Source organism: Bombus pascuorum, chromosome 4, assembly GCF_905332965.1.
Source record: "Bombus pascuorum chromosome 4, iyBomPasc1.1, whole genome shotgun sequence".
NCBI lineage: Eukaryota > Metazoa > Arthropoda > Insecta > Hymenoptera > Apidae > Bombus > Bombus pascuorum.
In genome coordinates, this window is record NC_083491.1 from 2,409,987 (window position 1) to 2,424,805 (window position 14,819).

At 38.7% G+C, this 14,819-nt stretch overlaps 1 protein-coding gene across 1 annotated transcript in view; it reads right to left on the bottom strand.

Moving 5' to 3' along the window:
• Positions 1–3,591: 3,591 nt before the first annotated feature.
• LOC132906533 (connectin) overlaps positions 3,592–14,819 on the bottom strand; it is a 184,592-nt gene continuing 173,364 nt past the window's right edge. The window contains exons 5-6 of the mRNA XM_060958810.1: positions 6,271–6,456; positions 3,592–3,897 (exon numbers count right to left, since the gene is read on the bottom strand). Of these exons, the coding sequence (XP_060814793.1) occupies positions 3,653–3,897; positions 6,271–6,456 (431 nt within the window). The 3' untranslated portion in view covers positions 3,592–3,652. The remainder of the gene's footprint in view (positions 3,898–6,270; positions 6,457–14,819) is intronic.

Genomic DNA, 14,819 nt, shown 5'->3' on the forward strand with positions numbered 1-14,819 from the left:
CCAATTTTCCTCCGAATCCCTCGATTTTCCCGACACCTTCCCGACCGATAATAAATCTTGACACGAGACGCGTGTAAAAAACCGAGGAAAGGATACGAAAGATCGGCCATAAAGCACACGAAGACTATTCCCGACCAATTATGTACAAACGTTCTCTATAATCGAGCGAGCTAATGAAAAAGTCGCGCGAAAAACACGAGTTTATATTTAATAATCGATCGTTCGAAAAAGGGACTCCATTATGGAGAATAAAAGTACGTCGAAAAGTCAATAATACAAAATGGTCACTGAAAAGTGCCAGCTGGTTAAGCAGCTTGTAAACGTACGCGGCGATAACGAGTCCGTGCGTAGAAAAACGTGAATCGAACGTGTTTTTCCCCTCGAAGATACATATATTATATTCCAAGCGTATTCCGTGTCATCTCGCGAGATTGCGCTCGATAAATCCGATTCGAGTCTCGTCGACGTCCGACAGCATGCGCTTCAAAATTCTCCTCACCGTGCATAGGTGGAATTCAGTCTCGCGAACGATCCGCCGATCGTTTCGGGACGGTTTGGACGCGACTCGAACGCTTCTTCATTTACGAGAACAACCAAATTGATGTTTCGCCCGTCGTCGCCTCGGAGTTCCTATCACTCACCTCGGCTTCTTGTTGGCTGAAACTGACGATCGACGTTTCTCGAGTCGTCCGTTTCATCGTCTTCTAAGTTTCATTGGTTTAGTTAGATTTTGCGGATAGCGGTGGAAAGAAGAGATCGATGGAAGTACGTAACGTTTGGCATGCCAGATCGATTGTTTTTCTTTTCATTTTTACAAGAAGACTATGGATTATGGAGTTGTCCGAGCCTTTGTTGCAATTTAGAAACACAAAAGCTTCTTGAAATTGAAACACGTTGAAAAATGTTGGAATACGTAATTCCTAAACTCGTGGAGTAAAACCTCGCATCGATTGCCCCTTCGTTGGCCATAAATTTCCCAAGGCTTGGAACTCGCTCCGTCTCATCGAGGAACGTTGTCAAGCAGATTATTCCATCGCTAAAAATTCCAGAAACTCGATACATCGCTTGATCTCGCGCCAAAGCTCGAATTCGGCGAGATAGTAGCCTTTAGTCCACGATGCTTGCTACAACGAATTCCTTCCACCGGAAGAATACCAAATACTCTGCGAATATCCATAAAATCTATGTTGCCAAGCGACGACGGCGGAGAAAGCTTGTTCGAAGTGAGAAAATAAAAATACGTCGGCAAGAAGGATCGTTCGAGACGCGTCAAACCTTGGAGAACACCGGTGAGAACGCACGCGACGATACACACACATACACACCTCGCGCGATTCGATTATGCACGCTCTTATGTTTCGGAATAGCGAGAACCGTCCTCGTCCTCGTCCTCGTGCACGGGCCGTCTTTCCGATCTGTTTGCGGGGCCGTCCGGCGAACATAGCCGCTTCTACGTGAACAGAACCGACAGAAACAGGAGCAGAGAGCATAGGAGGACGGACAGGTCGAGACGAACGAGGTCAGGCGAAGACGAAAACCATATGGAACCCGAGGAGCCGACACGAGCATTCTCATGGCGACTCGAAGGTTGTTCGGACGCCATTAAATCCTCCCTCGAGGGCTCCGGGCACGGCAGCTCTTCTAGTTTCAAGTCGAATAGGTTCTTCACGTAGCACAGTTTACCCTCCACCATCTGCACCTGTAACAGTATGCACGAAGAAGGGTGTTTTAGTCGGGGATGGCTGCGGTTCCAGGGTGAAGTGACATTCTTGTAAGCTTAAATTAAAGCACTGTGCAGAGCTGGAAAGATGATTAGCGAGACGACACTGGGTAAGGGAATTAATGCTCTCTATCGTTCACCGTCACGCGTTGCTGTATGCCAATGGTTCAGTAACCGGTGTTCCGCGAACTTGTTCTAAGCGTTTCGCGAAATTAAGTTATTCCATCTTGACGAAAGAATTATCCAAGTTACGGTTTTTACGAACATAATATCTTCTCTTGATTAACGTTTTCTTTTTTTCTTTTTTTTTTCTTTTTTTTCTTTTTGGGGAATATTCTTACGATTAGACAATTCCGTCTACCAATAATAAAATAAAAATAAAATTCCTACGACAGTGTTAGAATTTCTATTTGTACAAATAACATTTCCTTACGACTGTATGGAATTCGAAGGATGTTGGTTGTAGTTTCTCGCCTTCTTCGAAAGGATTACTGGAAAGTATGCAAGAGACTGGTATCGAGAAAGTTGGCGCGATTGATAAAACTTTCGCCGCTTCTTGCTCTTCCTTTTTTACTTTTTGCTTATTTTATAAATACGCGAATGAACGATATTTCGACACTTCTCCTCGAATCTTATTAGACATTAAGTTTATACGTGGAACGCTGATACACACCACTCCGTTCACGATTCATAAAGCTTTTCTCATTTCGGGCGCAACTAAAAGCAACATCAGAAACATTCGATGGTTCGAACTTTTTGTCCGCTGGAAACGAACGGACGAATTAAAACTTTAGTCGCGGCATTATTTTGACAAGTGAGTCGATGCGTACGTATTTTGAGAACAAATCGAGTGGCGAGAAACGTGGCCGAGTGCTTTGGCCAGTTTTAATTGTATATAAAAATAGAATAGCGGTGTTTCGTTAAACAAATTTCACAGTTTGTTAAATTGTTCGCTTGAAACTTCATGATACATTTTTATTAAAAGAAAAAAAGAAGAACAGTACGAATAAATAAATGCCTTTCGTCACGCAGAAAAATAAGTTACGCTATTTCGAATAAAGTGTTGATTTTACTTTTTCCGAAATATCGTCGTGCCTGGTCAGCTTATCCTATGCTTCCGTTGGACGTTTAAATAAAAAATAGTCTTCGAGAAATTCCGAGCACGTCGAAAAAACCGGCGAAACCAAAGGTTCCTTCGTGATAAGAAACTTTATAACAGCGTTTCATAACCAGACAGTGTTTCGCGCCCATGTCGCCGGTACGCAGCGTTTCGTGAAATTCCAGACGATTTTTCTACATGTTTTAATTCGGTCGCGCGTCTCTTGAACATCCGATACATTTTATCGCGACACTTGGATATGCGATTCAAGCAGTTTGAAAATCTTCTCTCGCGACACTTGCACGATGCGTACGGTTTGCTTACGGTACGGATATCTGTTCGTACGTAAAATAATATAAAATAAAATAAAGATAAAATCAGGTTATTGAAATTAGAGTCGACGTTGGATCAACGTAACACTTTGTTCGCTTAAATGCACGGTCCGTAAACGGTGTGGTGAAAATTGAAGATTTCCTTAAAACATTAGCTTGTCCGAAAACCTATTGTTTCTTTCGTTTCATGAGGAAATAATAGACGCACAACGTTGTTTCTTTTACATTATTTTGTCGAATTAAGTACATTTCTTTCTGTTGAGATAAACATTTCACGGACTTGGTTTCACGTTTGTGCGAAGGTGCACTGTTGTAAAAAATACGTTTGCGAAAGAAAGACACTTTCCGGACAACCTAATGCTGGGTATCGACAGAGAAATATTCGCGAATATCAAGATTGTTCACGAAAAAAGACGTAAAAGTTGTAGACAAGTATTACATGATACGCGATATTAACATGCCAGGCGCGACGAACGTAACATAAAATATAATGGCGACAGGTTATTCGTCCCTTAATTCAGCGACAGATTCGAAGAAACGTGGTGATGGAATTGGGGCGAAATTGATCCCGTTCCCTTCGATGGCAGGAAGAAAAATATAGAAGGTAAACGTATATCTTACCTTTGGCTGAAAATCGGAATTCGAGGAAGAATCCTCGTATCCATCTTTGCTCTCGTATTCGTCGCCCAAGTAGGCGTCGTCGTCCTCGATGCTGCCGTCTCTCAAGCTCCCGGTGCGATATTCCTCTGTAACAGCAGAGAATCGAAAATTCGAACAAAATGCATATCGAACAGTCGTCGAAAATGCGTTCTAGATTGTTGCTGTTTCCTTCCTTGGTCTTCTATATCCCGAAATGAAATAGAGAGGAGAAAAGGGGTTGACATGTCGTAGATAAAGCGAAATAAAACGGAAACTTTTTGTTTCAAAAAGGACCTACAACGTGGTCCGCATAACTATCGTCGCGAGAATCTTAGGATCCCTTTCTTTGATCATTTTAGTAAAATGGAATGTCGTTGAAAGCGTAGCAAAACGAAAATTAAAGGACGATCGTGGTTCTCATTGTGAAAAAGTCGTCTACTTATTAGAAATATGAAAATTTCGATCTCAGCGATATCCTTCTTTTTTCTTTTAATTTATGCACGCCTACTGTTACGTTGATTTTTCGTATTTTCGTTTTAAGCGACATATAATTTGTCTGTCAGCTTTTAACTACATTTTCATTTGTAACCGATTGCTAGGAAATTGAAATGTTCTCGAGGAATATCGATCAATTAAACCGATACCAAATATTCCTTTTGAAGGATTCGATTATCGAACAGAGAATTTGAAATTCGAAATACCAAAGGTCTCTAACAACGAGTGGAATATCGGAAATTCTATTTTATTGGTCGGGTACTGATTAAACGTTCTAGATATCGGTAAGTCCAAGCATCGGCTGGATTATTAAAGATTTCGTACGACGGTGAATTTGATCATTGAACGGAAAACGTTGTAATTTAATTCTGAAAAATTAGATTGCACAGACGAACAACGAAACTGCAAAATTTCCCTCGATATCTCGAACGTTAATTAATTTGTTTAGCGTTCGCTTTCAACCGCAATTTTATGCCCTGGATATTAAATTTTGTCATTAATTCAATTAATTCAACTAATTATTAGCTCTCAGATGATATCGTTCAGACACAGGGAATTATTACAAAATATTTGTTTTATTAAATTTTATCCTGTGGGATGTAATGCGGGTACTAGGTGCAACGAAACAATGGAACAAAATTTAATATAATATTATTTGTCGATATGGTTTACAATGAAACGAAAGCTCCTTTGTCTCCAAGCGGTGTTCGCTCTTTTTTTTTTTTATTTCGTTTTATTTTTCGAGCCTTTATTCGTAACTGGCAGTAATAGCAAACGTGACGCACCAGCAAAATAAATGAATTTAATGGATTTGTGATTTACGTTATGGCTGGTCGTTATAAAGGTTAATATTCTAGCAGACTTTGTACCAATTGAAAGAAACTGTAACGTGAAACAGGTGTTCTTGAGATTCAATTTTGCACAAAGTGGCTAATAAACAGAAAGGATTTTTTTTTCTTTTTAAATGTATCGATTAAAAATCCATCTATACACAGTACACGTATCGCGTTCCGATAGTTTCGTAAAATAATATTCCCTTTTTTCCGTCTAACGATAAAAATATCGTACGCTTTAATCTAAAGCATCCACGAAACTAGATTCGAGTGGATGAATTTTTACTACGAATAATTAGTCGAAGTTTTTCTTTTTAATTTTTGGCGAATCGAAATAAATTTGGCCAACGAGATGGTTAAAATATCTCTTCTTCTGTATCTCGGACAATCGGAATTCGATCCAAACATTCGGTACGAAGTAACGTTTACCATGAACTGCGAAAACAATGTAGCGAAAGGAGCCATCTTAGCGGACAATGGAAGATCCCAAGAAGCAAGCCTTGTTCATTCGTTACAATGAGGGAAATACACTTGGACGAATTCGGTCCACTGTCCTCGATGCTTTCTTGTTCACGATGAAAGATAATATTTTGAACGATGAAAGATTAACACCCGAATAGGAATAATGGGATCATAAAGTGCGATTCACGCGTGTTCAATTACGTTACTATTTTCATTTATTTTCATTTCATTTTCATTTCATTTTCAGTTTCATTTTCGCGTTACTATCCGAGAAAAAGCTCACTGTTACATTTGCAAAATGCATAGGTTGTAGACTTTTCTTTTACAAATTTACTCGACTTTACCTCAACTTGTATCGACTTTGTAAAATTTACTCGCAACATCTTATCTAATTTATTAGGCGACTCGCGATTCGTAAAACTCAACTCTCCAACATTTTCTTCGTTTCGTTACTTTGCTTTATTACTCGCTGTTTTATTACAAACTTCTCGCTTTCTTGTTTCGCTATTACCGAATATCCGCATTAATACTATCAACGCGTGACTCTCAACGTCGTAAAACTTCATCAAAGCTGTTACATAGTTTTACAGAACAAGTGGGTCTAAGACGAAAATCTGACTAGCAGAATGTCCAAGAAAATTGAACGGGCAGACAGTAGAAACGAAAAGCGTGTAAGCACCTTGAACCTACCTGAGTTCCGTGCAATTTCGAGCGCTTCGTTCCATTCGAGGTCGTCGTTGTTGATCTTCAGCGTTGCGTTATTGCTCTCCAGGAAGCAAGTGAGCTCCTCCAGGGACTCCCGCAGCTTTACGTTCTTCGTCTCGTTCCTCAGGCCCCAGATCCATGCCAGCTTGCAGTCGCAGATCAGTTTATTGCCTGAAACCGAGACACCGGCGGTGGATGTTTGATTAGATGGACCCTCGTCTTAACGTGTTTCCACGTAGTCGTTCGTTGGAAAAGGACGCAGAAATGCTAGAGAAAGTTCGGGAATACTCTGATTTCATTGAGAAATTTAACAATATTACTAACGAGCTTTCACAATTATCCTACCTTTGGTAATAGTATTAGGTTGTCCGGAAAGTTTCTTTCGTTTCATAAAGTGATAACAGATGAACAACAATTTCTGTTGTATATTATTTTATTGAATTAGGTATGATCCATTTCGTTATATTCCTATTGTTATGGTCGTGCATAATTCAATAAATTAATATAAGACAAAAAACATTGCGCGTCTACTATTTTCTTATAAAACGAAAGAAACTTGTCAAATATATATTGGTTTGACAACTAAGTGATTGCGGATTTTGTCAATACCACCTAATGACAAAATCCATAATCATTTAGTTGCCAACCCAATAATAGTATCCCTCCCCTTTCCCCTCCCCCCCCCCCCCCAAAATCCCACAACGCATAAAAGTAATACACCGAGGAGTCCTGTTTTGCGGCCAAGTTTCAGGACAAAATACAACACACACAAGAATACACAAAAATCACGCACCAATGCGACTTAAACCCAAAAAAACAAAAAAATAAACGCAAAAACGGAAAATCCACGACACATATTAGACCATGGCTACGTCGTACCGACGCGTATCGGTACTTTTGCCTAAACACACTATACTCAATTCATTGTTTATTGTGAATCTCAAAAATGTACAAAAAATCAAATATTGGCTAAATAAACTATTTAAAAAAAAAAAAAAACCAATAATAGTATCCAGTGGAATGGAAAGGTTCAAGATTTCAGAGGAAAAAATACAACAAATCGAAGATATATCGATACTATCAGAAAATACAAGCACCTGAAGAATCTTGTTAGTTCTCTTAGTTGCAAATTAAAGTTGGTATAGTTATTTTTCAAAAATGAATACTACGTTAATTTTAAAAACTCGAAGAACCCTATTAGATCCATCGAATTGCAAGTGACAGTTAATTTAGATGTAAAATTTGCGTATACTTTTCCCTTTTAAGAGGATACTCAAGAAATGAAACGAAATAAACTATTCTCGGCGAAAATACCGTTCGTTATTACGTTAATTCGAATACGTGGCAACATCGTAATTCAGCGGCGAAGAGTCGCAACTGTCTGCACTGAAATAATTCAAGAATGATCTGGCTGAGCTACAAGGGATGGGAGACCGCGTGCTGACCATTGTAATTAATTGTTTAATAATACATTCCTAGCAGAGGGGAAGCTTCTCCAGAATTTTGTCCCCTGTGGTCCTCAGAAATTCATGCGATTGCGGTGTGTCGTCCATATACAACCGGACACGAGGAACGAAAAGCCGACTAGAGACCGGCTTTTCGACTTTGCACGCGTTCGTTCTACCTCTAAGAGCTTCTTTATGTTCGCCACTCTTGTGGAATTTCCATAGCGAAGTTCGGCTCGCCAGCAGTTTCGCCGATTACACGCGATTCCCTCGGCCCATTTTAATGAGTTCTATTTGTTTTCGTCCTCACGAGTGTTGGGAATGCTTTCATGTTGTCTGAGAATCGCGAGAAAACCTTGCCGATTCAGACGTCTATGAAATTTATATGAAATTAAGAGATAACAAAATCCTCCGATGAAAATAATCCTGGGAAAAATACGAGATTCGAATACAGTTTTCATCTCATTTTTTTACCTTTTATTTTCCATTTTGTTCCCTTTCGTGTGTCTATTGATTTCTCGATTTTGATAAACACAATGGAAAAATGTTCGATGCGAAAAATATACACACGAGAAATATGAAATCTGCAGTGCATCTGTATAGAGTAACAGCGTAACAAATTCCCGATACAACGTTACAAGTTATTAAAAAACAAAGGAAAGGATTAATTTTTCGGACATCCTGTACCTCCACGGAGACGCACAGAATACGCGATTCCCCCGGAGAGCAGCTACAAAATTACAGAAATTCATTGTCATTTACGGGAAAGTAGCGTGGATATCTTTTCTTCTCCGCTTTCTTTTTTCTTCTCCTCTGCCCACCGCGATGGCGAAGAGCGAAGGAAGAAAGAATGCTATTAAAGTTGGTCGTTTCATTTTCGAATTCAGTGAAGAAGGATTAGCGCAAGACAACACCTCGCTTCTGTGAATGTAATGGATACGAGCGTGGTGATTGTTGCGTGGACAATGGCGCTTAGCAATTATTTTAAAGCGGCCCTCGAAACAATGAGAGCGAGTCGCGTATATAGTAACTTGTTCCATATTCCAGCTTTGAAGCTCATAATGACTCATAATAACAGCAGAAGCGGTGACTGAAGACGAGCCAAGACAACCGTCTCTGTCCTTTCAATCTCCATTTATCGTACTTTCATTGTTACGTGGCTCGGCCTCGCGATACATCCGTTTAAATTCACGTACCTCGAACCTCGCTAACTACTCTTAACGAGACAACAGTAGAAATCATCGAACTTCATTTTTTGGAACGACGAAACCAGAGTAAGAGGAGAAACACGAAGCTATCGTTTGTTGTCTAGCAGATTTTTAAAAATTTGACACGCTACGAGATGTATTGGTATCTGTAGGAGTGAAAAAAAGAAAAAAAAAAAAAGAAAAACGTTATGATGCAATTTTTTCAAAAAGTCAGAGAGAATAGCGGAGTTGTTGGATAGAAAATAAGAGTTTTCTAATCTTTTACCAGGCTTTTTGTTTATTTCGTTCATTTCGCTTATTTTTGTACAGGGGATTAGAATGATGGAATTGCGACGAGGAAATGGCAACTTTTGTATTTTTTATTAAAGTCTCATTCCTCTGGATTACTTTTTCACAGATCAAAATAATGGAATCGTGAAAAAAAAATGGAAAATTTTTTTTTGCAAGTTTTTCACCGGCTCCCATTTTTGTGGAAATTTTTCCCAAAGATTTAAGTACACGCGTGAAAATTATCGTAACGCGATCGGATCGCAATTTTTTAGCGCATTGAAGAATCAAATTATTAGAATCGGTCGTCTTTATTTGCCGCAGATACTATAAAATTTATTTCTCAGCGATATTCCATTTTTTCATATTCTCGTGAACATTTGCCGCAGGTTTCTGAAACTTTCTACGAAGAGATAACTTTCAAGAAAAGAGGTAAAACTCCTAAGAAAACAGAACGTTCGCTAAATTTACAATGTCCACGAGCTCGTCGAAATAAAGAAGGCAATCCCGTAAATAAAAAAGTTAAGGATTCCATGAAAATAAAGTGTTCGAAGAGGCACAGCTTCGAACCTATTTATCAAGATTTTGTAAACGAAAGAATGATTTATGTAGAGTGTTACGCAAACGAATCTTAGCTTCCACGGTGAAACAAGCGCCGTATCTACATAAGATCTTTCAACAAATAGAAAAAACGCATAGAAATATTTCCATCAATTGGTAAAACAGTTCGATCATCGAGTATAGAGAACCTTGCTGTTAAAAGAAGATATAAGCTATATAAGAAGATAAAATGGTGAAAATTCTAGTTTTAGTATTTTAATATCAGCAACCTTTGGATTGATAATTATAACGCCTCTTAAGAGGCTTTATACTTTTTCTATACTTACGAAATAGGAACTTTTATAGAAAGGAAAAACGAGCTGTATCTTTCAAACGTTTCGTATCTTCCACAAAGGACATAAATTGAAGAAGAGACAAGATCAAGAAAACTATAGAAAGAACTGACAATGCCAAGAAAAGAGCGCGCCTAGGAACGTTTAAAAAATGCAAGCGATCGAAATTCGCTGGGTGGAGGGGGAATTAGCATGGAAATTCGTCTCGAGGCAGGTGAAATGATATTATCGTCGCTGATTGCTTCCGTTGGCTCGTCCAGCGACGAGTTACAAACGAGGAGTAGAACGGCAGAGCTCGTTGCTCTCTACTCGTTCTTCCTGCATCTTTCATAGCCGACATTTTCTAGTACCTCGCGTTGTGTTAGCGGGATAGTGCGCTGAAAATTGAAAGGCCAACCTGGCGAAACAAGCGGACTCGTGGGCTCGACTCGCGAAAGAATAACGAAATAATATAAAGAGATCTGGAGGACGGATCTCGTTTGCTGGAACGCGATCCTGCCTGATTCATCGCGGAATCAAGGAAAATACAGGTCAGAATAGGGACGTGCTGTTTCCGGATGAGCGACAAAATTGAATAAGTTGTCTCCCTTCGAGCATGAACTTGTATAGGGTTAAATCTCGTGGCTCGTTTTCGTGTTTTCTTCGTACGGCCAACGTTGCTTCCCTGCTTGACGGTTATTGCCTGCATTCTAAGTATTTTTGCCGTGATTTGTCTGTTGTGCGCTGCCGATGAAATTGCTACAGCGTAGGTTCGCCTTTTGTGCGAAGAATTTATTAAGAACGAAGAGAGATAGCTTTTAGTTTTTAGTTTTTACTTTTTCTCGTAAATATTCCTATCGTACATTATTTTATCACCTTTATAATCAGTCTTTTTCCCCAGTGCTCGATCTTTACTTTTAATCAAATTGTTAAATTTTATTAAAATTCGAATCGGCAAGCAAGAAATCGAAGTTGAATTTTTCTATTATTTCAAAATCCACGGGTACGCGTTCTTCTCAATTTCCTTCGTCGGTGAAGAGGAAAATTCTGCCGACTCGTTTCATCGCCGATTATCGGTAGCCACGCGTTCCATACCGAGACGTGGCAATCAAAATTTATTCAACGGTTTCAAACGAGCCGAAAATGAAACAGGATAGCCGTTTGAACGCGACCACTTCATCGTTGCGTGCAGATTTAATAGCGACATTTAACAGCATGCCTATCGAATAATTTTCCGTCGGAAGCCGCGTCGATTATACACAGGAAATTTACGGTATCAAACGAGTCAATCTTTCGATTTTCAACGTTTTCGCTTGGTTCGCATACAGAGTGCAATTATGCTCGAATCACCGTTCGAATTTTCGAATTGGAAGAAAGTTAGAGAAACGACGCGCGTCCTCCGCTATTTTTACTTATTAAAGCGAACGTTTTCGCCGGAAATCGTTCGAATGAAGAAGAAAAAGAGGGAAAGAGGGTGATAATTTTCGATAGGCTGCACGAATTGTTTCACTATTTCATTATTGTTATTAAAAGACAACGGATAATTCCTAGCGACGTCTTAGAATTCTTTCACCCGCTGTTCGAGCGATCTTCGACGAGAACCATTTTCAATCGAGTTGACAATGTCCAGACGAAATTCTGAGACGAGGGGCGAAGGATCAAAAGGGTGCAGAGTAGCTACTTTTTCCTCCTTTGAACTGTCGCAAATATTTTCTCCGTGGGTTGTGTGTATTTTCCCGCGCGATAGACGCAGACAAAGTAAGCGGAAAAAGGAAAGCAGAGAAAATGAGTGGCTTATTGAGAAATTATTCGTAAGACTGGGCGAATGCCTGACAGCATTTCGTTTTCAAATATCGATTGTTCAAAAGATTAAACTTCAATCTTGTAAACCATTCCCAAACAGGTGTATTTCTAAAAGCAATTTCAAAGCATTGACTCGATAATAATCCCGGAAGATAAAGCATGCTTAGAAAAAAAAAAAAAAAAGAAAGAAAAAAGGAAAGGAAATGGAACAAACAAAGCTACTACTCGGAAAATTACTTCTTTCAGTAGCACCTGTGAACCGTTCGAAAAATTCTTTTAAAAGTCCTAGCGATCCGACAAAATCCCAATAAACTGTTCGCTCCTGAGAACATCTCCAAAAGTAATTCTAAAGCTATCACGAAAAACCTTTGAAATATTCCTGCGCTGGCTAGAAATTCTCATTGACCAAACACCGAAATACGGAATTCATAAACGTATTAAAAATCGAAGAAAACGGGGAAACAAAAGAAAGGAAGAATATCGTTGAGATTTTCCTAAGATCTACGATTTTTCCATGCTTTTATTCGTTTCGGTGTACTTTACTTTAGCTTGAATCTTTACTTGCCAATGCTTGTACTCGTTCTAGACGGTTTTGTAGTGCATCGAACGGCACAAACCGCTTTCAATCAGCGATATCATCCAGTAGAAGAGTCTTCCACTACGCAAGATGCCGTAGAGAAAGAGAAGACAAGGCGAGCGAGCAGCGTTTCCCTTTTTCGAGCGTGCTACGAGTGTTTTCTCATCGCAGTCTTGCCCGATTGAGATAGAGGGCAATATCGAGAACCGATCGTCGATTCTATCGAGATGAAAGCGAATGAATACTCCTCCCTCTACCTTGGAAGAACGTGCTCGCGCCAAGTACAGCGAAAAGTTATATACGTTATAGAAGAATTTTTCTCAGCGATATTGTAATAATTAAACGGTGGATTTTTATGCCAGCTCGTTTCTTTCGCTAACGCGATTAAAGAAGTGGAAGTTATACCAGAGATTTGCTTCGTTCGCTAAATATTAAACCAGTATTTTACTTTGGATAATTTATATTATATTTGTATTTATTATCGCTTGCGTTTCGGCTTCACGCAGCTTCCTATTTTCCATGTAATTTCATCCAAATTTTACACATCTGCTTCCCTTACATTTATTCGATTTAAGGTTCTTCTTTACTCTTCATTATGTGAACTATGGATTAATTACTTAAATTTAGTGCAAGATCAGTCTTAAACTCTTAGCAATCTTCCAGTAATTATACTTTGGTCTGATTCTGATTAGGTCGTCCGAAAAGTTTCTTTCGTTTTATGAGGAAATAATAAACCCACGATGTTCTCTGTTTTATATTATTTTCTCGAATTACGTATGATCCATTTTATTCTATCAAGCTTAAGATCACAACGTTTGACAGATTAGGATTCGTGTTTGTATAAGGAAAGACAACCTAATAATTTCGCTTTATTTTTGTATTTTGATATTTTATGTATTTTTGTATATTACACGCCTGTCTACAGCTTCAAATTTTTCAAAAACGCATAAATATTCGCGCACAAGTAAGAATAAAGTAGCAATTATTCTCAGAGTTGTTTTTCTAAATAAAATTTACTTTAGTTGCTTTCTATTTTTCTTTCACCAATGTTTTGGTTAAGATTCACCTTTCGCGATGAAAATTTGTACGCGTGCAGAATTATCGAAAGCGGAACGAAAGATCAGAGACGTTTCACCGGCGGTAATCAATCAACGTGTTTCAAGCTGATGAAAACTCGGTTCACAAAAGATGTTTGGAAAAGCTGGTAGCTCGTTGCGATTATAAAGAACGCGTTACGACCTCTCTTTGATACACGGCAAGAACTTTGACGGTGCAGAGGATTTCAATCAGATTTTGATTTCTAGTTGGCGGATGAAACTGCCGTAAGCAGACACGGTTCTGGAAAAGATAGTTCTTACGGATGATCTAGTGAAAGCCTTCGAGCGATCCGCGCTGCGATGAGACGGAACAAACGATCGTCAAACCGATCGTCGAGTTTTCGCGTAAAGATTATTATCAGAGTTGCGGGAGAAACCACGAGGAACTTGTTCTTCAAAGAGAATGAACGGTATCGTTCCACCTCTTTCGTTTCGACGTGGCCAACTTTGAAAATGTTATATAATTGAAAATGATTAAAATCGTGAGGAAATTCGATATACCGCCAAGGAGTGGAAAAATTATGAAATTATGTATAAAAGCGATTAAAATTGTGAACGAAATTGGACGAGATATCGCAAAGTATGAAGTATCAGAGTAAAAAGCGATTACAATTATGGAAAAATTGTGGAAAGAGTAAAGAAGAACTGAAAGTTACGAAATTATGGACTGAGAAACGATTGGCTCTTGGTATTCTAAAAGAGTCACAAGAGTACCAACGAATGGTAAATGTAAAGCAAAGAATAAGAGGAACAAGCGAACGAGAATAACAAAATTGTAAAGCGAAGAATAATCCAAGCTCGGAGAAAATTCAAAAGGGAATGTACCTGGCAATTAGAAACTATAAGATTGAAAAATGGGAGATGATAAAAAACGTGGAAGAAGGATAACGAATAATTGGAAGTTAATAAAATTGCAAAATGGAAAACGATCGAAATGATTTATGAGAAGAAAGTAGAGATGAAAAAGATTGTAGCGAGACGCGAAGATTACGAACTTGTAAAGCGAATAGTAAAATGAAGTAAAACTAAAGCTATTTGGTAAAGTAAATAGTAAATTGAACTAGTAAATTAAATAGTAAATAGTAAAAGTAGTAGGACAAATAAAATGAAATTAAATGGATATTAGATGAAAACTTGAAAAATATAGCGTCGTACGATTCATGTGAGAAGTTGCTCCTAGAATGGTAACTTTTGCGAATCGGGTAATATCCGGTCCTTCCGTGCATTTACTTCCTTCGGATTCGATATAAGGTCAGGAGAGGATA